This window comes from Nelusetta ayraudi, unplaced genomic scaffold, assembly GCF_046127955.1.
Source record: "Nelusetta ayraudi isolate G7.1 ecotype Tasmania unplaced genomic scaffold, CSIRO-AGI_Nayr_v1 ptg000088l, whole genome shotgun sequence".
In the NCBI taxonomy this organism is placed as follows: Eukaryota; Metazoa; Chordata; class Actinopteri; order Tetraodontiformes; family Monacanthidae; genus Nelusetta; species Nelusetta ayraudi.
Window position 1 is genome coordinate 324123 of NW_027466138.1, and position 20878 is coordinate 345000.

At 50.2% G+C, this 20878-nt stretch overlaps 3 protein-coding genes across 8 annotated transcripts in view; all 3 read left to right on the forward strand.

Moving 5' to 3' along the window:
• The first annotated feature begins 31 nt into the window (after positions 1 to 31).
• Positions 32 to 8924, forward strand: LOC142901360 (acylamino-acid-releasing enzyme-like). 2 transcript variants are annotated; one of them, XM_076045851.1, is made up of 23 exons: positions 32 to 138; positions 554 to 683; positions 1354 to 1480; positions 1555 to 1642; positions 2056 to 2131; positions 2219 to 2310; positions 2668 to 2742; positions 3631 to 3768; positions 3842 to 3933; positions 4044 to 4084; positions 4621 to 4742; positions 4879 to 4939; positions 5051 to 5148; positions 5261 to 5312; positions 5482 to 5570; positions 5663 to 5801; positions 5947 to 6030; positions 6232 to 6312; positions 6938 to 7026; positions 7200 to 7390; positions 8051 to 8153; positions 8229 to 8335; positions 8496 to 8924. In XM_076045851.1, the coding sequence occupies exons 1-23, from the start codon at positions 127 to 129 to the stop codon at positions 8593 to 8595; spliced, it is 2187 nt and encodes a 728-aa protein (XP_075901966.1). In that variant the 5' UTR covers positions 32 to 126; the 3' UTR covers positions 8596 to 8924. The 2 variants fall into 2 exon arrangements, with proteins under 2 accessions (XP_075901966.1, XP_075901965.1); XM_076045850.1 differs by lacking the exon at positions 32 to 138 and having other exon boundaries at positions 446 to 683.
• Positions 8925 to 9026: 102 nt separating this feature from the next.
• Positions 9027 to 14196, forward strand: tlr9 (toll-like receptor 9). Its single transcript, XM_076045848.1, has 3 exons — positions 9027 to 9421; positions 9645 to 12602; positions 12690 to 14196. Exons 1-3 carry the CDS (start codon positions 9419 to 9421, stop codon positions 12894 to 12896), a joined length of 3168 nt encoding a protein of 1055 aa, XP_075901963.1. The 5' UTR covers positions 9027 to 9418; the 3' UTR covers positions 12897 to 14196.
• A 1311-nt stretch (positions 14197 to 15507) lies between these two features.
• Positions 15508 to 20878, forward strand: part of LOC142901356 (ERC protein 2-like) — a 19131-nt gene continuing 13760 nt past the window's right edge. For 3 of the 5 annotated variants that reach the window (XM_076045846.1, XM_076045845.1, XM_076045847.1), the window contains exons 1-2: positions 15524 to 15712; positions 18198 to 19277. In XM_076045846.1, the coding sequence (XP_075901961.1) occupies positions 18453 to 19277 (825 nt within the window). In that variant the 5' untranslated portion in view covers positions 15524 to 15712; positions 18198 to 18452. Of the gene's footprint in view, positions 15713 to 18197; positions 19278 to 20878 lie in introns of all 5 variants that reach the window. The other 2 variants (XM_076045843.1, XM_076045844.1) reach the window with 2 other exon arrangements.

Sequence of the window (20878 nt, forward strand, 5' to 3'; positions counted from 1 at the left end):
TATGCATGCATGTGTTTCATTTCACGTTCTAACAGGAAGCGGCAGGAAGGCTATCTTTAGCTTAGCACGGGATCATCGCGGCTCCCTGCAGCAACTTCCGGTCGAGTGACACACACTATTCCTACTATGGAGGCGCAGGTATGGCAAGTCTCAGTTTAACCAAGTTGTCTCGTTTTCCGTCAACCCTCGATAGCACAATAATGCGTTTACTGTGCTTATTTTATTTTTTGTGTCAATAGAAAGCTGTCATTAAAACACAACGAACGTTCGCCAGTTCTCCAGGAATGCTAACAGACTTTGCTGACAGTTTCAACAGGAAGTCACTGCTCTCGCGCATTCATTCCCCTTCCTGTTTTGTTTTTCGCGTTCATAAACACGCTGCCTAATATATTGAAAGTTGTAAGGGATCCCTTACTTCGAACGGTTCTGAGTGCCTGTGTTGCAGGCTGAACTGGGAATGAACAGGGCTGTGTTTGCTGCTCGACACTGTGTGTCACTGAGTCACCGTGTGTCACTCAGGCGGGATTTGAGCTCCTGTGTGCCGTGTTTGCAGGTGATGACCAACCCCGGTGACATCGCCAGCCTGTACCGACAGCTCAGCCGCTTCCCCTCCCTGAGCAGAGCAGACGTGGGACCCGTCATCACCTCTCAGTACGGAGGCAAATACAGCAACATTTACACAGGTGTGCAAGTCACGCGACGACTTTTGTGTTTTTGGGGCGTTTTAGAAGTGCAACCAGTGTGCGAGATAAAAGGGGGGGAGGGTCCGACCTCCTTCCATTAACCCATGAGACACCCTGAAAGCCTCCAAGCAAACATTTTAAGGATGTCTCATATTTAAGTAAAATAAAAATCACCCTTTCAAATATCCATCCATCCATTGTCCATACCTGCTTCTTCCTGAGCTCAGGGTCTTTGCTGGAGCCTCTCCCAGCTGTCATAGGGTGAAGGCCACTTATTAGGGCCACATTAGAGACAAACAACCATTCACACTGAAACACCAAGGGACAATCCAGAGGTTCCAATTCGCCTCAGATGCATGTTTTTGGAGTGTACGAGGAAGCTGGAGAAGCTGGAGGGAAGCCAGCAGACGCATGGAGAACATGTACACTCAGAAAGGTCCCAGGAGACCCCGGGAAATCGAACCCACGACTTTCTGTCTGTGAGGCGACAGCACTGACCGTGGCATTGCTCCACCCCCTTATTTTTCAAAAATATTATTCACCTTTTTTTTGCCAAGCTTAGCCAAGCGGTCCTGTGTGTAACAACCAGGGATACTGAGTACACCTTGGCTCTTTCTCTCTCTCTCTCTCTCTCTCTCTCTCTCTCCCTCTCTTTCGCTCTCTCCTGCAGAGTGGGTCCAGCGTGATCTGGAGAGAAACGACAATGTCAAGTTTTGCCGGCAGTACATTGTGTTCCATGACGACAAGTCGGTGGTTTTCTCCGGAGCCTCGGGGAACTGCACCGAGATCAGAGGAGAGTACGTAAAGCCTTCGCTGCTCCAGAGGAAACCCTGAGCAGCCAGTCAGTGTCTCACTGTGTTTATTCCCCCAGACTGTTGAGTAAGGATTCCCCCTCGGGTGTGTTGAAGGCTGTTGTCAGAGAGTGCACCGTCAAAGCAGAGGAGCGGCAGTTTCTGGAGGTGCGTGGCTCTGAGTTCCACACTCAGACTGCTGATCGATGTCATCAGTGCTCCTCTTCTGTTCCTTTGGGCTTCTCCTCCTCCTCCTCCTTCTTCTTGTCTTCATCTATTAGCTTCCCCTCTGCTGCATGCTCTTCTCTTACACTCACACTCAAGCATGTGCTGTTAGTACGCTGGGAGAGGCATCAGTGCCCTTGTGACATCACAAAGGGTTGATTTCCACAGCTGCAAGTTTTAGTATTGATTCACTCATGTGTTTGAGATACAAGTTAAGCATAACATGGCAGCCTGTGTGTCTCTGAGCCCCCTGTTGACCTCTGTTGCCCCCCTGTTGACCTCTGTTGCCCCCCTGCTGACCTCTGAGCCCCCTGCTGACCTCTGTTACCCCCCTGCTGACCTCTGTTGCCCCTCAGATCTGGAGTAAAAACATCAAGGTCAGGAGCATCGATTTGACGGCCTTGAAGAAACACGGCAAAGTCTATGAAGATGGTGAGTCGTCTGCTGCTTCCTCCCTCCTTCCTGATGTGCCGGTCATCCACCAGTGTTACTGGAGCTCACTGTGGTCCACGTCCACAGATCAGTTTGGCTGCCTGGTCTGGTCGCACTCTGAGACCCACCTCCTGTACGTGGCGGAGAAGAAGAGAGCAAAGACGGCATCATTCTTCCAGGTTTGTCCATCACGTGACCTGATCTTCAGTGCCGTGTGCACTGATGCAGGGTCCTCTGTTGGCAGAGTGTGTAGTTGGAGTGGACGGCTGCTGAGGCTGAGCAACACTGTTGTGTGCACTTGTGTTTCATTAGTAGTGTCCAGTCTCAGCTAGCATTACGTGTGTTCTTTTGTTGCTGTGTTTACTGCAAAGTCTTTAAACTGTTGACCTTCATCAGGTGGCTTTAAAAACTCTGACTGGGGTGTCACCAGAAACAGGAGTATTTTAGCTATATGCAGGAATTGAGTTGAAATTATTAAAATGGCCAGAATATAAATACAGCAAACCAGGAAGTAATCGGTCTCTGTGTGTTTGCAGACGGAGGCGCCGGAGATGTCGTCCACCACTGATGATGAAGACCCAGTGAGAGTTGACAAGACGGAGACTGTCAGGGTAAATACTAAGCCTACCTGATACACTGGCATGCAGCTCAGAGCTAAAGCCTTCACATTGTGCAGTTCTAACAACGCTGACTGGGCTGAGCAAGACAAAGGGAACCTGTGCAGGCTTGTGCAGCAGTCTGCTGCTGACGCTCTGCATGGAATTACTGGCATCACGCTGCTGCTTGTTCATCTGCCACCACTCTGGTCCCTCCTGTGGTGCCAGCTGCCCCCAACAAGGGAACCAACTCATTCACTTTCACAAATGATTTACGGCCATTTATGCCTTTGCATCAAGTCGCTTCACAAAGATGAACCTTTGCTAGAGATGCCTGCTTCAACTTTGGAACGATGGCTCAGAACAACGGCTGTGCAGTAGCCTGCACTTCCTCCTTGCATTAATGTTTGCTGATATTAACCACCTTCTCTGTAAAATATCAACATATTCTCCATCTGCTGGCAGCAAGTCCTTGCCAAAGCTGCTGCTTACTGCCGGTAACTCACTTTGGATACATTTGATTAGTCGCTATTGTATAAGCTGGTCAACCATTGGTCAGCATTTGACAAACAAATACTTCCAATTATTATTCTTTTATTTTATTTATTTATTCATTTATTTATTTATTTATTTATGTATTATTATTATTTTTTTATTATTATTATCAAATTTTTTTCATATTTATCTCATTCAATCATGCATTCCTTGTCGATTGGTGTCCAACATGTGGGTGGGGGGAGGGTCCAAATACAAAAATAAGCATTGTAATAACTCTATATGCATATCTATGCTCCATATTGTTGATGCTGAATAAAAAAAGAATAAAACATTTTTTAAAAAAAACAATGAAATGCTCTCTATTTTGGTACATTGAAGGATGACCGTCTTCCTTTCTCCCTGTAGGGGGAGCAGTTTGCCTACTATGAGGACTGGGGAGAGGCGCTGGTCAGTAAGAGCTGTCCAGTTCTGTGCGTCCTGGACATCGAAGGGGACAGCGTCTCTGTCTTGGAGGGAGTGCCTGAACATATCTCACCTGGACAGGTTGGAGCCAATCAGAGTGATTGAATGTTGTGAAGCCAGCACTGAACCCACCTCCTGTATGGTCTCCACATAGGCTTTCTGGGCCCCAGGGGACACAGGCGTGGTGTTTGTGGGCTGGTGCCACGAGCCCTTCAGACTTGGCCTGAAGTACTGCCCCAACAGGAGGTGCTTGACTCTCCCAGCAGCACCCTGACTCACAGCCAGTCTGTCAGCAGGGGCTTCTTCTGTCCACCAGGCTCTCACACGCCTCACAATGTGCTCTTCCTCTCTGCCAGGTCCTCCCTCTATTATGTGGACCTGACCGGTGGGAAATGTGGTAAACATCTCTTCTATTTTCCTTCAACTTCATGCGTTTTTTTCTTTGAGTTTAATGGCACTGCTAATTTTGCACGAGGCTGCAAACAGAGGGCTAAATGTGCTGTTTTCTGTAGAAGTGTGGAGCTTTTTGGATGATTACCTGTGAGAGGCATCTCCACTGGCGTTGAAAGAAGTTCTGAATATGTGTCCTCCACGTGACATTTACATGTGGAAATCAACACGGCTCCTCCAAGATTCTCATTGTGTTTTTAATCTCTTTTGAAAGGCTGTTGATTTCTATGTCTACAGGGTGTCCCAAAACATCTGGCAATGATCTTGACAACTACTCAGTCCAGCTCATTATTATTCATTCATTTTATACATTCTGTGAAAATTTGACTTTACTTCAACAAGCATTGCAAAAATGATTCACCTGTGAAACAATGTCTTATTGTCTGGGACGCCCTGTGTTTGACATCACGCTGGTCAGCTGGACGCTCTGTTGCCGCGTCCTCATTGGTCACCTGCCTGTCTGTGTGGTGTGTCCTCCACCAGAGCAGCTGTCCTCGGGCAGCAGTGCGGTGTGCTCGCCCAGGCTGAGCCCGGACCAGTGTCGCATCGTCTACCTGGAGCTCTCCGTCTACGGGCCGCACATGCAGTGCAGCAGACTGTGCATGGTGAGACCCCGCAGAGGACACGCGTCACAGGCTGGCAACGGACCCAACTGGGCCCAGTGACAGGAATGAGTCTCTCACACATCCAGATGTTCCAGAGGGTGAAGAGATGGACCTTGTTTCCCTCTGTTGTTTTCAGTATGACTGGTACACCAAGAAGACCTCGCTAGTGGTGGATGTGGTGAAGAAGGAGGGAGAAGGTGAGGAACTGGAAACACTCCAGGACGTGAACCACCTGAAGCAGGAGCTGGTGACTGGAGGTCTTCCTTCTCACGCTGCTGTCTGTCTGTCTGTCTGTGTTCCCACTGCAGATGGCTTCACTGGTGTGTACAGCACTCAGTTGTCCCCTCAGTGCTGGTCAGCTGACAGCCAGCGTGTCGTCATGGCCTGTCCTCAGCGCAGCCGCAAGGTAGCAGCAACAGCCCAGCACACAAAGCAGCAGCAGCAGCAGCTGCAGGAGCAGCAGCAGCAGCCACTGTCAAGATGTTTGACCCTCTGTGTTTCTGCTGTCCTCCTGCTAGGACCTGCTGGTGGTGGATATGATGACAGGAAGCGTCACCTCGCTGACTCCCAGTAAGTCACTGGTCCAGCTCTGCCTCTCTGCCTCCCTGCCAGTGGCTGACTGTGTGTGTGTGTGTGTGTGTGTGTGTGTGTGTGTGTGTGTGTGTGTGTGTGTGTGTGTGTGTGTGTGTGTGTGTGTGTGTGTGTGTGTGTGTGTGTGTGTGTGTGTGTGTGTGTGCAGACTCCAGCGTGGGCAGCTGGTCTTTGCTGAACATTGAGCGAGATCTCCTGGTGGTCGGCTGCTGCTCTCCAAACTGCCCTCCCAGCCTGGTAGGATCGGCCTTGGCGCTTCTCAGGTGCGTGAGTGCTCTCTCGGTCTGTGACGGAGTGGGTGTGTCCTCTGCTGCTCCTCCCCCTACCAGAGGGTGGGCTTCCTGCCGGCCAGGGACTCTGAGGAGGAGGTGTCATGGGTCACTCTGGAGGAGGCTCAGCCGCTGCCGGACATCGAGTGGCAGATCGTCACCTTCACGCCGCCTCCCGAGCAGCAGAACACTCAGTACCGTAAGAACTGGACTCACAGCTTCTAGAACCTTCAGAACCACCGAGTGGCTTCTGCGTGAGCCATGGAGAAGCAACGTGTGTGATTCACTGCGGCCCTGCGAGGTTGATTGACAGTCACTCATGAAGTCGTGTCTCTGTTCGCCAGCTGACCTGGACTTTGAAGCTCTGGTGGTCCAACCCAAGGAGGTGAAGGATGGAGTCAAGCTCCCCCTGGTGGTCATTCCTCACGGTTAGCAATGCCAACTCAGTGTTGAGCTCCTCCCATAGAAACCAAAACATTTCAATAATTATTAGCAATGATTTTTTTCTGTTCTTTCATGATAGATGTCAGTCTAACTATCCAACACACATTCAAAGCAGTCAGTATGCAGACTGGGGCTCAGAGTGACTCGTTGTCTGAGCTGTCAATCTTCTCGTCCCTGCTGAGTAGGCGGGCCCCACTCTGTGTTCGTGGCCGATTGGCTCCTGTCCTCGTCTGTCCTGGTCAGGATGGGCTTCGCTGTCTTACTGGGTGAGTTGCTGCTGCAGGAGCTGCAGCCCTCGGCTGAGGTTCAGCCAGTTGTCCTGTTGACCTGCTGGTGACCTGCTGGTGTGTTTGAGGGCTGCAACGAAGCATTATTTTTTTATCAATTATTTTCTCGACGAGTCAAGCTCATCTTCTTTATTTTCACCGCCTATTTTGGACTCTTAACTTACCTTGCTGAGATCTTCACACCTGCTAGGTGAGCTAGCGGCTAACGTGAAATATTCCTAAACTGTAGAAACTTTGGCTGGGAGTTTCCGAGCCTTTCCAGAGAAGAAGCCGTTCTTCTTCTGTGTGTTTTGTATAGGATGTAAACAATGAGCGACACGAGCTGTGTTTACATGGACACAAATAATGGGAACAAAGGAGACAGGTTTTTTTTTTATGTCCTTTTATCTCCATCTGTCTGAACAGCCGGTGTGATTTAGGAGTTATTTTTATGAGGTCTAGTCGGGGAATTCGCCTGTTGTCGGTTCACTGGTGAGCTATAAATAATTCCAGTGTGCAGTCGGTGATTTGCATTCCTTGCTCGACACCTGCGAGAGTGAAACTGCTCCTGTGAGCGTCTGAAGGAGGAGTTCCCCCTGACCGCTCTCCTGCTGCTGTCTTCCAGTCAACTACCGCGGCTCCATCGGCTTCGGCCAGGACAGCGTGATGTCACTGCCCGGGAATGTGGGCACGCAGGATGTCAAGGACGTGCACGTGAGAATCAATCCAACTCCTTTCACAATCGCAGTTGTGTTTTTTTTTTTTTTTTGTGGCGTCCAGTTTGAGTCGGCGGCGTTCAATCTTCACCGCTGCTTCCAAAGAACTTCCCCTCTGGGAATGTTTCTCTCCCTCCTCCCTCATTCCTCCAACTCCTCCTCCTCCTCCAGTTTGCCGTGGAAAGTCTGCTAAGAAGCGGCAGGTTTGACGGCGACAGGGTGGCGCTGTGCGGAGGCTCGCACGGCGGCTTCCTGGCCTGCCACCTGATTGGTCAGTACCCCGGCTTCTACAAGGTGTGTGTGGCGCGAAACCCCGTCACCAACCTGGCCTCCATGATCGGCAGCACCGACATTCCCGACTGGTGCGTCTGCTCTGCGGACACACACACACACACACACACACACACACACATGTTTGAACTTTATCATTATGCATTATGAGGAATAAAGAAAGTGTAAAAAAAAAAAGCAAGGTCAATAAAAGTTTTACAACAATATACTGCAAAAGTGGAAGTATAGATAAGGACACTATACCCTGAAGTATAGATAAGGGTGTTTGAAGTGTCATGCAATACTATGCAATATAATATGATATGATGTAATTAGTTGCAACCAATGGAATGGAAAGTATGACGCTATACACTTAAGTATATAATCATCAGTAACAGTAATGATTTGTTCAATAATAATAGTAGTAGTAATAATATTAATAGTGCACTAATGCACTGTATATGATAATAATGATAATAATACTGCACTAGTATAATATTACTTAGTGCAGTATAGTGCTTTATGCTGCACTAATGCACTGTGTTTATTATTTTATGTAATGAACATAGTGAAGTTAGCTACATGATTTTTGAAAGATAAAATATAATATAAAAATCCATCTAGCCATTCATTTTCAATGCCCGCCTTTTCCTGCACTCAAGGTTGCGAGCTGATATAATAAGTAATGTAATATGATGCCATCTATTGTAAGCTAGTAGCAACACGCGAACCTCCCTGCTCCTCTGCTGCAGGTGTCTGGTGGAGGCTGGTTTCCACTACAGCCCCGACTCTCTGCCCGATCCTGCCGCCTGGGAGCAGATGCTCGACAAGTCGCCCATCAGACACGTGGCTCAGGTCCGTCGTCTTCCTCCTGCACTTCTGTCTCCCTGCGCCGCTGTGGTCACGTGACAACAACGTCTCCCCCTGCAGGTGACAACTCCGGTGCTGCTCACTCTGGGCGAAGACGACAAGCGCGTGCCCAACAAGCAGGGGGTGGAGTTCTACCGAGCGCTGAAAGCAAAGCAAGTTCCTGTCCGGTGAGTGAGTCAGTCAGTCAGTGAGTCAGTCAGGTAGTGAGTCAGTCAGTCAGTCAGTCAGTGAATGAGTCAGTCAGTCAGTCAGTCAGTCAGTCAGTCAGTTGTCTGCACTCTGCTCTGCTGGCTGGCTGAAGCTGTCGTGTGCCCCTGCTGTGTGCAGGCTGCTGTGGTATCCTGGAAACAACCACTCGCTGTCCAAGGTGGACGCCGAGTCGGACGGCTTCATGAACATCGCTCTGTGGATCCTCCTCCACCTGTGACGCCCGCCAGGCCTCTGAGATCCACTAGCGTGAGCCTGCTGTCAAACTAGCCAAAGCTGCACCGCAAGTGCAACATGCATCGTTTCATGTTCCAGTCTCTGCGGTGACCTTTGACACGAGGACCTGCCACACGGAGACCGGAACTGTCAATCAAGGCACTTTGAGTTCTTCAGAAACATTAATAAGAGCAGTCATGGCTTCCATAACCATGTGTGTGTTTATTCAAACTGTTGTGTTTCTGTTCTGGTCACTGTCTGTTTTTTAATTGGTGTTGTTTTGATTTTTATGGTACAAACCTCTGAATAAATAAAGTACAACTGGCAGCAGGATGGGGCGTTTTCAACACCTTTGAGCTGAGTGTGTGTGTTTGTGAAGCCCCTCCCCCTCCTCCTCCCTCACCCCCGCCCCCAGCCACCTGTTTCTATCTCTCAGACTGGGAGTCTGTCAGGAAGGAAGTGAGCTAACTTTGTCCTCCGCTCAGGCCTTGCTGCTTCTCTCCGTCAGTCACCTGGTTTCATTCTTGCGATGGTGAATTAGAGCAGGCCACTTTAAACTGGAAGTTTTAAGGTAATGTATACATGTATTGGTACATGCGTGATATTCAGGAAATATTGCAGCCTCTGTGACATCAGTTATGCACACAGGATATTTGCATATTACCTCGAGCGGTTTTACTTCTGCAAAAGTTCACCATCACCATCATTTCCAGTCATTCAAGAGGATGTAAAAGACAACAGCTGCTGCTCGTCTCTTCCTTTAAAGCAAACAAAGCTGCTTCTGCTGGATCCCAGTGGGAGTTTACAGGTTAAAGGAAGCGTTCATTATGGTAAGTTGGACATTTCTCGTACTACAATCGTTAAAAAGGGGGAAAGTATAGACAATCTAAAAACGTCAGCGAGGTGTAAAGCAGACGAGTGCGAGACCACAGTGTTGAAATAGCAGATGTATAAAAGATGTGCATGCTAATGCCTGCGTGCCTGGAGTTGTCTTGTCGTCTTTTCTGTGTTTTAACGGATGGATTTTTGTTTCTTGACCTACTTGGCTCCTAGACCACCTTGACAAACACCTTCATCCTCTGTCTGCTCCTCCCACTGGTGAGGACCATCAATATGAAGTTCTTCCCGTGCGACGCCGATGCCAACGCCACCTCGGTGGACTGCTACGGCCGGGCCCTCACCACCGTCCCCAGGATACATTCACAGACTGTGGTGTCTTTAAATTTGAGCCACACTCGTATCAAGCGTGTCAGGCGAGGGGATTTCTCCGGCTTCCCCAACCTTCAGTGGCTGCTGCTCATGGACAACTGCCTGCCAGGCAGCCTGAAGGACCGAGAGGTTCAGGGCGGGTGCAAGGTGCACATCGACCACGACGCCTTCCACGGCCTGTCCAAGCTTCAGTTTGCCAATCTGTCGGGGAACAGCCTCACCTCCATACCCTGGCTCCCAGAGAGCCTGAAGGTTCTGGACTTGCAGAAGAATCACATATTCAACATCAGCAGTCCTCTAGGAACTCCAAACCTGGAGGAGCTCTACCTCAACCAGAACTGCTTTTATGTAAACCCTTGCAATGAGAACTTCCACATCAGCGAGGACGTCCTCGGGGAGCTGCCCAGCCTCAAACACCTGTCGCTGGGGTATAATAATCTCACCGCCGTCCCCAAAGGGTTGCCAAGTTCACTGAAGCACCTGAACCTGAGGGAGAACACGATCACGGAGATCCCAGGAGGAGCTTTCGCCAACCTGACCAACCTGCAGTTTCTGAGTGTGGAGTGGAATTGCCAGCGTTGTGACCACGCAGCCAGGCCTTGCTTCCCTTGTCCCAACAACAGCCCCCTGAAGCTCCACCGACACTCCTTTTACTCCCACAACAGCTCCTTGGACTTCCTGAGTTTGAGAGGGAACTCCCTGCGCGAAATTCCAGAGGGTCTTTTCCAGCCTCTGAAGAATTTAAAGAAACTGGACCTCTCGGACAACCTGCTGTTCTACGCCATCCAGAACGGCACCTTCTTTTCGGAGCTGACTGGACTGTCTTGGATCAGTCTCATCTATAACTATAAACCCTTTGTGACATTCCCTCGTTTTAAACTCTCACCATTCATTGCCAACATATCCGGACTGGAGTGTCTTCTCCTGAGCGGCAATTTCTTTCGAACGCTTTCGGACGAGAGCCTGGACGTTTTGTCCGAGCTGAAAAGCCTGAGGAAATTGGAACTGAGGATGAACTTCATAGAGTCGTTCAACGTGAGCGCGTTGGCACAGCTGCCCTCCCTCAACAACATCGACCTCTCACAGAATGTGCTGAGTTTCCTTCCTTGCTGTGCGGGTTCCTCGCCAAGCGCAGAGGCGCAGGGCAGCTGCCAGAACCGGAATGCTCATCAGCCTGGTCCATCTGAAGACCCCCTCGAGCTGAGGGATCGAGACGCCGCAACCGAAAGTCACACGTGGGGGACTGATGTGCCGGAATTGGCGGACGGTGCGGTGTCACAGTCTTCGAGTCTGAGGTTGCAGTTCTGTAACGGAAACCTGTCGTATGACCTGTCTCAAAACAACATCATGCATCTCAGCAGGAGTGTTTTCAAAGGCATGGAGGAGGCCGTCTGCTTAGACCTCTCTTCTAATTACATCAGCCAGGCGCTGAGACACGGGGTCTTCAGCGACATGACAAGGCTGGTCTTTCTCAATTTGTCCTTCAATAGGCTCGATTTGTATTACAATGATAGTTTCAGAGAGCTGAACGGCACTCTGAAGGTGCTGGACCTCAGTAACAATCCCTTTCACTTCATGATGTGGGGTATGGGCCACTCCTTTCACTTCATCCAAAACCTGAGCAACCTGGAAGTCCTCAGTTTAGCAAACAATCTCATCGGGATGCGAGTCTACAACCGGCTGATCAGCAGCTCCATCAGGCGCCTGGACTTTGACGGGAACCAGCTCAACATCATGTGGGAGTCTGACAGCACCAAGTACTTGTATTTCTTCCAGAACCTCACAAACCTCACCTACCTGGACATCTCTCGCAACCAGCTGAAGTCAATCACTCCCAAACAGCTGTGCAACCTCCCCACCAGCATCCAAAACCTCACCGCCAGCAGCAACGTCCTGGTCTATTTCCCGTGGGCCAACATCTCTGTGCTCTCTAACTTGCGTCACTTGGACCTCAGTCAAAACCACCTCTCGTACCTGCCGCGGGAAGTGGTGAGCTTTGGGGATTCCTTCTCCGTCTTGGACCTCAGCCACAATCACTTCGCCTATATGTCTCAAGAGTTCTTCAGCAACGTCAGCTCCTTGCGCTACCTGTATCTCAGCCACAACTTCATCAAAGAGATCAACCAGCAGTTTCTCCCCGCGCCCTTCAAGAGCGGCAGCGGCCTGCGGACCCTCACCCTGCATATGAACCCCTTCAAGTGTGACTGTGGTACCTCTTGGTTTTCAGACTTCCTGATGACCACGCCAATAGACATCCCGTATCGCACCACCCTCATGCACTGCGAGTTTCCAGAGTCCCTGCAGCACAGGAGTGTCCTTTCTATAGACCAGCACTCCTGCCAGGACATATACGGGGGCTTGGCCTTCTCCGTCTCCTGCGTCCTGGTTCTTGCCTTCACTGTTCTGCCCCTACTGAAGCACCTCTACGGCTGGGATCTGTGGTACTGCTTGCAGGTCCTCTGGGCAGAGTTCAAGGGCTACTCCCAGCTGGCTGGCAGGAATTCCAGCTGGCAGTACGACGCGTTTGTCGTATTTGACACCAGTAACCAGTGCGTGAGGGACTGGGTGTACAACGAGCTCATGGTCAACTTGGAGAACTCGCCTCACAGGAGGTTCTGCCTCTGTTTGGAGGAGAGAGACTGGGACCTCGGACTGCCGTGCATCGACAATCTACACAACGCCGTGTGCAGCAGCATGAAGACTGTGTTTGTGCTGTCCAACAGCGCCCCCAATGGCGAGCCAGTTACCGGCATGATCCGCCAGACTTTCTTCATGGTCCAGCAGCGACTTCTGGATGAAAAGGTTGGTGACATCGATCGTTTTGCCAAGGTTAATCTCAAACCCTTACGGCCTCGGCGTTCTCAACGCAGCAATCCTCCCCCCCTGCAGGTGGACGCAGCCGTTCTGGTCCTGCTGGACGAGATGTTTCCCAAGCTGAAGTACCTCCAGCTGAGGAAACGGCTGTGCAGGAAGTCTGTGCTCTCCTGGCCCAGGAACCCAAAGGCACAGCCCCTCTTCTGGAACCAAGTGAGGATGGCCCTGTCCTCGGACAACGTGAGCTTCTACGATGATAACATGAGCGAAAGTTTTTTATGAGATCCACTAATGAGAGGAGGCACTAAGTTGTCATTCCAAACCTCTGCTCGTCTCTCTGATCCAAATGAATATTTGTGTTGACCCAAACCCTCTTTGTGATTTTCCATTGGAGCGTGATAACAATTTTGCACATCTGTTGAAGTTGTACTTCTTTTTATTGTTTTGTGGGAAATGAAACTGATCATGTACTTCTGACAGGAGGGCGGGGGGGCGCTCACCTGTCTCATCTCCACCGCCGCTGTTCTTGGTTCCTCTTTGAACACATTTGCTTGGTTTTTCTTGCTGCACGTGAGTCTGCACCGGACATAATGTTCATACTCAGGCATGAAGCCACCTGCCGTCTCGGCAGCGATGCTTTGGCTCTTTCAGATCTGGCTCATGCAAATTGTTTTTTTTTAAGTGTTGTATGAATTGGGTAGTGATTTTTATTTTTTATTTTTTAATTTTCCCCAAATTAATCTTCCAGGTTTTTTTTTATTATGTCCTTTTATCTCCATCTGTCTGAACAGCCGGTGTGATTTAGGAGTTATTTTTATGAGGTCTTGTCGGGGAATTCCAAGAAAGCAAATGACTCTTCAGTTAGAGAGAGAGAGAGAGAGAGAGAGAGAGAGAGAGAGAGAGAGACTTCCACTGCACTGCAAAAAAAAAATGAACTGAGAAGTTGTACTCATTCTGTTCAGTCACCATCATATTTGCAATTTCTATTGAGTTGAATAATCAACATCAAGGGTGAAGAAAAACCTGCGAGATTTCCTTCTTCTTCTTCTTCTTCCTCTTCCTCTTCCTCTTCCTCTGCCGCTTTATCCGGAGTCAACAGCCTCAGCAGAGACCTCCAGACCTCCCTGCTCCCACTCGCCTCCTCCAGCTCATCCAGCTGAAAGCGACGCCTCCTCAGCTGACTCCTCTCCACGTGGAGGAGCAGCGGCTCTACTCCAAGCTCCGCCTGGGTGACTGAGCTCCTCATCAATCACAATTTTAGCCCCTTGTTTGCAGCTTCCTACAAAAATGAACAATGTTAGTCCAGTGTGTGAGTGGGTCTGCTCCAGGCCTGGACCTTCCACTCGTTGAGAAGGGGCCTTGTTAGAACCACTGGAGAAGCACTGCATTAAATGGGACCTCGATGATTGACTCAAAGTAAGATTATTTCACCGCCCTGCACACATCAGGTGTGCGTGGTGGCGCTGCGGTGTCATGCCGAGATCTGCACGCCCGTCGGAACTGGGATGCACCGTCGCAATATTTTGTGAAACTGTGATTTTGTGTGAAATATCATCTTTCATAAAATCCAGCTGCCATGTCACTGTGTGTATGTGTTTGATTTGAAATGCCCTCACTGAGAGTTTATAATATGATTAAATCATTAGGTTGGTCTGTATCAATTAATATTGTATTTATTGTACTCAACTCCTTTATTGTTGTTATTTATTATTGTATATGCGTCTAATGAACGATGAATGTTGATCAACTCAAACGTGAAGTGAAGGCTGCAGTTGTCTGCTACTGCTGTTGCTGCTACTGCAGTTGTTGCTACTGCTGTTGTCTGCTACTGCAGTTGTCTGCTACTGCTGCTGCTGCTACTGCTGCTGTTGCTACTGCAGTTGTTGCTACTGCATTTGTCTGCTACTGCTGTTGCTGCTGTTGCTGCTGCTGCTACTACAGGAACTACCCAGGAAATTAGAATATCCTGAAAAGGTTGTTGTATTTCTAATTCAACTTGGTGACCTATTATATATACATATTATATATAGGAATAATATGCAAATCAATATATTTCAAGTTTTTATTTCTTTGGATTTTGCCGATCAGGTCTTAGCTGCTGATCAGGTGCCAGCTTAAAAAAAAAACAACTAAAATTTTATACTGATTTTCTGAGTTTGTGGGTTTGGGGTTTTAATAAGCTTAAAATCTTAATCAGCAAAGTTACAACAAGGAACTGCTTGAGATGTCAATTTGCATGCAATGGCTCAATAAAATGTGTCGCTTTCATCTTTTATGTTAAATTGCCAAAATAAAACAACTTTTACTGGATATTCTAATTTTTGGGGTACTTCCTGCACTCCTACTGCCACTACTCTCCTGTTTCAGTTTTCATAGTTCCTCATTAGAAGAGGGCAGCTAGGGTTGAGCCACAGTTATTTGTTGGTATTTGGAGAGTAAACTGGGAATTGAAGCTGCAGCTGCTGTCAGTGTGGACTGAATGGCAGCAGCAGACTGCTGTGGAGATGCCAGTGTTGTGAGGGCCGTCCCCTCCATGCTAATGTCAACCCTGATCATCACGATGACACATTGATAAAAGTGAACTCTGACACATAGCTTGAGTGTTGAAACTCTGAACTGTATAAAGACGAGCACTGTGAACCAGCGGATTGACTCCAACATTTTGAAAGATGAACCATGAACAGGACTGAGTCATTTTACATTATGTGAAGTCAACTTTGAAGCAGTTCCCGAGTTTCCCCCTCGGGATTCAAGTTTTACTCTCTTCTGTCTGTCTGTCTGTCTGTCTGTCCGTCAACTCAACCATCTCGTCCAGTCGGACGTCTCTGCGCGCGCTCCCGCCGGCGTGCGTCCCCGTCCCGTACCACCGCTGGGCCACGGGCGCGCGCCCACGAGGTCCCGGCAGCAGCGGCGGCGGCGGCGGTGGCGGCGCAGGTCAGCGAAACCAGAGGCATCAACGAGGATGCGCGCGCCCGTGCGTGGCCGCGCTCGGCCGCCCGCCCCCTGGGCTTCGGACATGATGGACATGTTCGGCGGTGATGGAGACCAAACACCGGTCCTCGGTCCCGGTCCCGCCCGGTCCCGTCCGGTACGGCCCGGTAAGTGCGCCTCGCTCGCTCGCTCGCACGCACACCAGGTTCGCGTGTGGCACCGTTAGGCATCGCGACACACACACACATACACATACACACACACACACAACTCTGGCTCGCGGTCTCAGTGATGTGTAGCAGATTAATTATTATGTAAGGCACGAGCTCGAACCCTCGGAGCCGCGCGCGCAGGAGCAGGAATTTGATCCTCTGCGCGAAGGTAGTGCTGGACTTTATTATTATTATTATTATTATTATTATTATTATTATTATTATTGTTCTTGTTGTTCTTGTTGTTATTATTATATTTCTCTCCCCGTCCGCGCGCAACATCTTCATCGCGGCTGGAAAAGAAGCTCAACCTCTCTGCAAGTTAACGTCCTGTGTGTGTGTGTGTGTGTGTGTGTGTGTGTGTGTGTGTGTGTGTGTGTGTGTGTGTGTGTGTGGCAACAGCTGTCCGCCGACTCTCTGCAGCGGTGTGAGGTCGGTGAGCGAGGCGGTGGTTGGTGGCGCCGCTTCCTCACTCACTCACTTTTGTCCTGGTGTGTCTTTTTTTTTTTTTTTTTTTTCAAACACAGCCCCCTTCAACCCCGCCCACCCCCGCCACCCCCATCCCTCCCAATCCCCCGTCACCCGTCACCCGTCCCCCCACAGTCCGGTAAGTCGCTCGTTTGACGTGAATTCACGAGGAGAACAAACAAGCCGAGTCAATCTGACGTGACTTCCGCTCGCCTGCTGTTGTGTGGAGTTTAAAGCTCGTCTGTTGAGAATCGAATCCCCCACCCCCCCACGCGATTAGTGTTGCCCCCCCCTTAAAAAACTCTGAAACGCCGCTTAGTCGCTTGTTTGGTTGTTTGGTTTTTGTTACATCAGGCTGAATTTCATTGTCTCGGACATTGATGGATGAGGGATTGACAGCAGTGTGTGTGTGTGTGTGTGTGTGTGTGTGTGTGTGTGTGTGTGTGTGTGTGTGCGTGCGCTCTGACTGACAGACAGACCTCACCAATCCCACCGTGCAGTGACCAGCAGCAGCCAATCCCCTGGATTAGAGGAGGGATTATGAGTGGGATTTGCCTCAGTGCCTCATATCTGCTTCATGCTGGACGCCAGCGACGCTTCATTTCATTTTTATTATGATTATTGAGGACATTGTTTGTCTGAACAGATTAAAGCGATGTACAGCGTTGTGAATACAGCTTGCACTGCTGTGTGTGTGTGTGTGTGTGTGTGTGTGTGTGTGTGTGTGTGTGTGTGTGTGTGTTTTGGACGGGGACTAATGAAGCCCCTGATGTCTCCAGCCCTGATCAATCCAGAGGACTTCACGATGGTGTAGCATCCTGCTCGTCATGCCAGAGTTGTGTTGGTTTGTCAGGCGGCGGCACTGACATGTAGATGATGAAGGAATCCTCAGCCAGGAAAGGTCTGCGAGCCAATGTTGGACAACTCCAGAGACCCCACAGGTTCATATGCTGTACATATCTAATGAATAGAGGGTCATTGTTCTGAGAGAAGGTACACAACTGCGTCAGAATAAATGGGCTTAATGGTCACATGGGACATGTTTGCATGTACATGATCACCAGGAATGTGTTGAAACACGTCATGTGTTGCACGGAGCTGCGTCTTCAGATCCGCCTCTCTGCTTTCAACCAGGAGGGGGGGGCCCTATAGTACAAACTGCTGACTGCATGTTTCCTGATGCTACGTCTGCTAATGTTGTGTGTGGCAGGATGTTTCAGGCACTGCACTGCTGGCCGTGCTCATAATAAAGTGTGTGAGTCTCCTGGGCTTTAAGCTCACCTCGCTTTTACGTGGAGATCTATCGAGTTGACTGGGTGCTGTCCGTGGTGCTGAAACCATCCTTCCTCCATCATCGCACATTCTCGCTTCAGTCCACCCACTTTGTTGCATTATGGGCACACACGTTTTTGTCGTGCTTTTCGGGATGTTTGTGAGTGCAGTTGTGTCTCAGCTTGAATCCGGAAGAGAAGTAGAAGGTTTTCTAACTGGGCAACTGGACTTGTTTTTGGTTCTGAAACTGAAGAAGCCTCTCGGATGAGAGGTGAACAACTTCAAGATCGGAGAACGAGTCCAGTTGCCCAAGCTTAACCCTTCGACTTTAAGACGGGCTGGATGACTGAGGACCTTCGCAGACATATTTCTGTTCAGTCTGGGGAAGTGTTGACGGCCGGCTGCTAACGGTGGAGCAGGTGGAGACGAGCGCGAGGCCACGCCAGAGTTGTCAGCCGCCTTGTCGACGACCTTTCCTCGCACCGCGTGGAACTGAAGAGAGACGACGGGAGCGGTGGAGTCGATGCAAAGCGACGCTGACTGCCTCCTGGACGGAAACTTCATCAAACTTCGTATTCAAAATTTCAACAAAGTGCTTCGGGAAAAAAGAACGAAAAGAAGAAAAAGTCCAACTGCTTGTGTTATTTGTTGACTCATATCTGTGTGTTTATTTTCCCCTTTGACCTTTTGACCTGCTCAGACACCACCGTGATGATGAAGATGACGAAGATGATGATGAAGATGAGCGCCGTCACAGAGAGCCGAAGAGTCCCAGCCCGCGTGTCCTCCGGCAAACACTTAAGGCCATTAAAAACCATCCAGTCCCGAAACAAGCAGGGACGGACATGTGAACACTAGGGGGCAGCACGTTGCCTTTGCTTTTTATTCCAATCGTCTTCTTCATGCTGGTTTCGTCGGAGGCCATGGAAATTATCCCCAGTGAAGCGCTTTGAAGATGCCTTTAAACATCCGGGCCAAGCCCAGCGGGACCCAGAGCAGGTTGACCACCAGTTCCAGGAACACCGATGGCGCCGCCACCCATTCGCGCTTCTCCAAAGCGGCCAAGCCGGCCAAGGGCAAACAGGCGGCGAGCTCGTTGCCGGGCTCCCGCTCGGGCCTGCAGCCGGGCTGCGTGTCCGGGACGGCGCCGGCTGGGAAGACCCTGTCCATGGAGAACATCCAGTCCATCAGTGCTGCCTACGCCACCTCAGGACCCACCTACCCCAGCGAGTCCCACCCTCGTCACCAGAACCCCAGCGAGTCCCTGGAAGGTTCTGGTTCCTACCCCAAAGGCACCATGACGCTGGGACGGAGCACCAGCCGCTCGTCCTGCACCAGGAGAACCACCACCACCACCACCACCACAGGGAGCAGCCCCAACATCACCTCCTACGGGCTGCACCCCCCCTCGGACCCTTACGGAGACCAGAGCGCCGGCCAATCACGGCAGGCCACCAGGAATCCACGTATGTTGGACTCCCCCAACGGGCAGGGAGAGGCCTCCAACTATGAGCTCCAGGCTCAGCTGAGGGACCTTCAGAGGGAGAACGAGCACCTGAGGAGAGAGCTGGACGGCGGCAGGGTCAGGAGGACGGGAACCACAGGAACCGCAGGAACTGCAGGAACCACAGGAACCACAGGAACCACGGGTGGGAACAGCGTCAACTTCTGGAGCTCCGAGGTGAAGAAGGACAAGGGCTCCCGGTGCCGGGAGGACGGAGGAGTGAGGAGCTCCGTTCTGAAGGAGCACCACAGGAGCAACCAGGAGGACGACGTGCAGGTGAGAGAACAAAGCGACGCTCCGAAGCAGCTCGGCCGTCGCAATCAAATCCTGCGGCGGCGTCTGCAGGTCCAAGCGGTCCGACTCAAAGTCTCAGAGTCCAGTGGTCAAAACTGGTCGCTGTGAGGCTCCGATACCACTGCAGAACAAGTGGGGTACCAGTACTGGCTCTTCAGTACTCGCCAGTACAGAGACAGAGTACTTGATGTGGCCATTACACAGTGTAGAGTTACTCAGTTTTTTTGTGTTATTTCAGCAACATTCCTCAGCAGGTTCCAGTGCAGCAGAAACACACTTAACAAAATTGTCATATACAAACGTATGCAACTGGTATCGTAGTCAAGCAGTGTCGGGCGGAACACAAAATGACTCCAAAAGCTGTGAAGCCGTACGGACATTATATTTATTTATTTCTGCAGTGCTGCCCATCTGTCTCCTGTGAGCATCTTGCCTCTTGTTTTGCTCTTCAAGGTTGCGTGCAGAGGAATGTGAGGCTGGCGGAGCGCTGCCAGTGTTTCCATGGGGACCACAGTCAGTCTCATGTCGCCCACATTCTGCAAATAAAACAAAGAAAGAAAATGTGTGCACTGGTCCTGAGCAGCGGTCTGCTGCGCCCGACCTTTCCTTCAAGTCCGTCCTCCGGGTCATCAGCCGTCCAGCGAACATCTCTTCATCATTGTCTGACCACCTCCCCTTTTAAAGTAACAAGTAACACAGACAAGTGTTACACAACTGTGTCCGGAGACGACAAGCCACCTTCTTCCGGTGGTTTGTCCTCTCCGGGTCGGTGGAGGGACCCTGCCTCAGGGGGAGGAGCTCCAGGATCTCAGGCTCTTGTTCGGGGAAGTCTGGGTGTCTCTGCTGAGGCTGCTGCCTCCACAACCCGACTCTGGATTAAAGTGGCAGCAGAAGTAGAAGTTGTCTGTGTGCAGTTTCCATTTCTTCTGTTGGTCAGTTGGTGTGATGGTCCCTTGGAATGAGTCGGTCCAGCAGTGAGTCCAGGGGATGCCCCCATAGTGATACCAGCGCCTCTATCAATACCAGGGTTGAGTACTCTAACCGTGCCGATACCACCAAGCCGATACCAGTTGTATGTGTATATGACAACTTTGTTCAATGTGTGTTTGTACTGCAGTGACACTTGTTCTAGAAAACACACTGAGAAATGGTGTTCTAATAACACAGCAGCATCAGAGTGATTCTATCTTGCGTGCCGGCCTTATTGAGTACTCAGTATCACTGAGTACTGAGCTGCAAGTACTTGTACTCTACTCGCTGTGTGAAGAAGTGCTGCTGTCGGGTGAACTGCGAACCTCTTTCTTCCTCAGCGTGTCGTCACCTTCCTCCTTCCTCTTCCTCTCCTCCTCGCTGCCTTCAGCGTGTTTGTTTTTATTGTTTGTCCTTGGAGACACCGGGCAGGGTTTGGTCTGATGTGGGAACTTTGTCATTAGCATAATGAAGGAATGTCACCTTTTCTCCCTCTCGTCCCCTGGCCATCTGTGTGTGTGTGTGTGTGTGTGTGTGTGTGTGTGTGTGTGTTTTCATTTTGAATGTACGGCCATGGCAGCCATAACATTATGACCATTGTTGGGTAAATAAAT

Coding starts and splice junctions, on each gene's coding strand:
- tlr9 (XM_076045848.1), top strand. Junction 12,603..12,689: donor AGCGACTTCTGGATGAAAAG/GTTGGTGACATC, acceptor CCCCCCCTGCAG/GTGGACGCAGCCGTTCTGGT.
- LOC142901360 (XM_076045850.1), top strand. CDS start 458: ATGAACAGGGCTGTGTTTGCTGCTCGACACTGTGTGTCACTGAGTCAC. Junction 684..1,353: donor ATACAGCAACATTTACACAG/GTGTGCAAGTCA, acceptor TCTCTCCTGCAG/AGTGGGTCCAGCGTGATCTG. Junction 5,571..5,662: donor CAAACTGCCCTCCCAGCCTG/GTAGGATCGGCC, acceptor TCCCCCTACCAG/AGGGTGGGCTTCCTGCCGGC.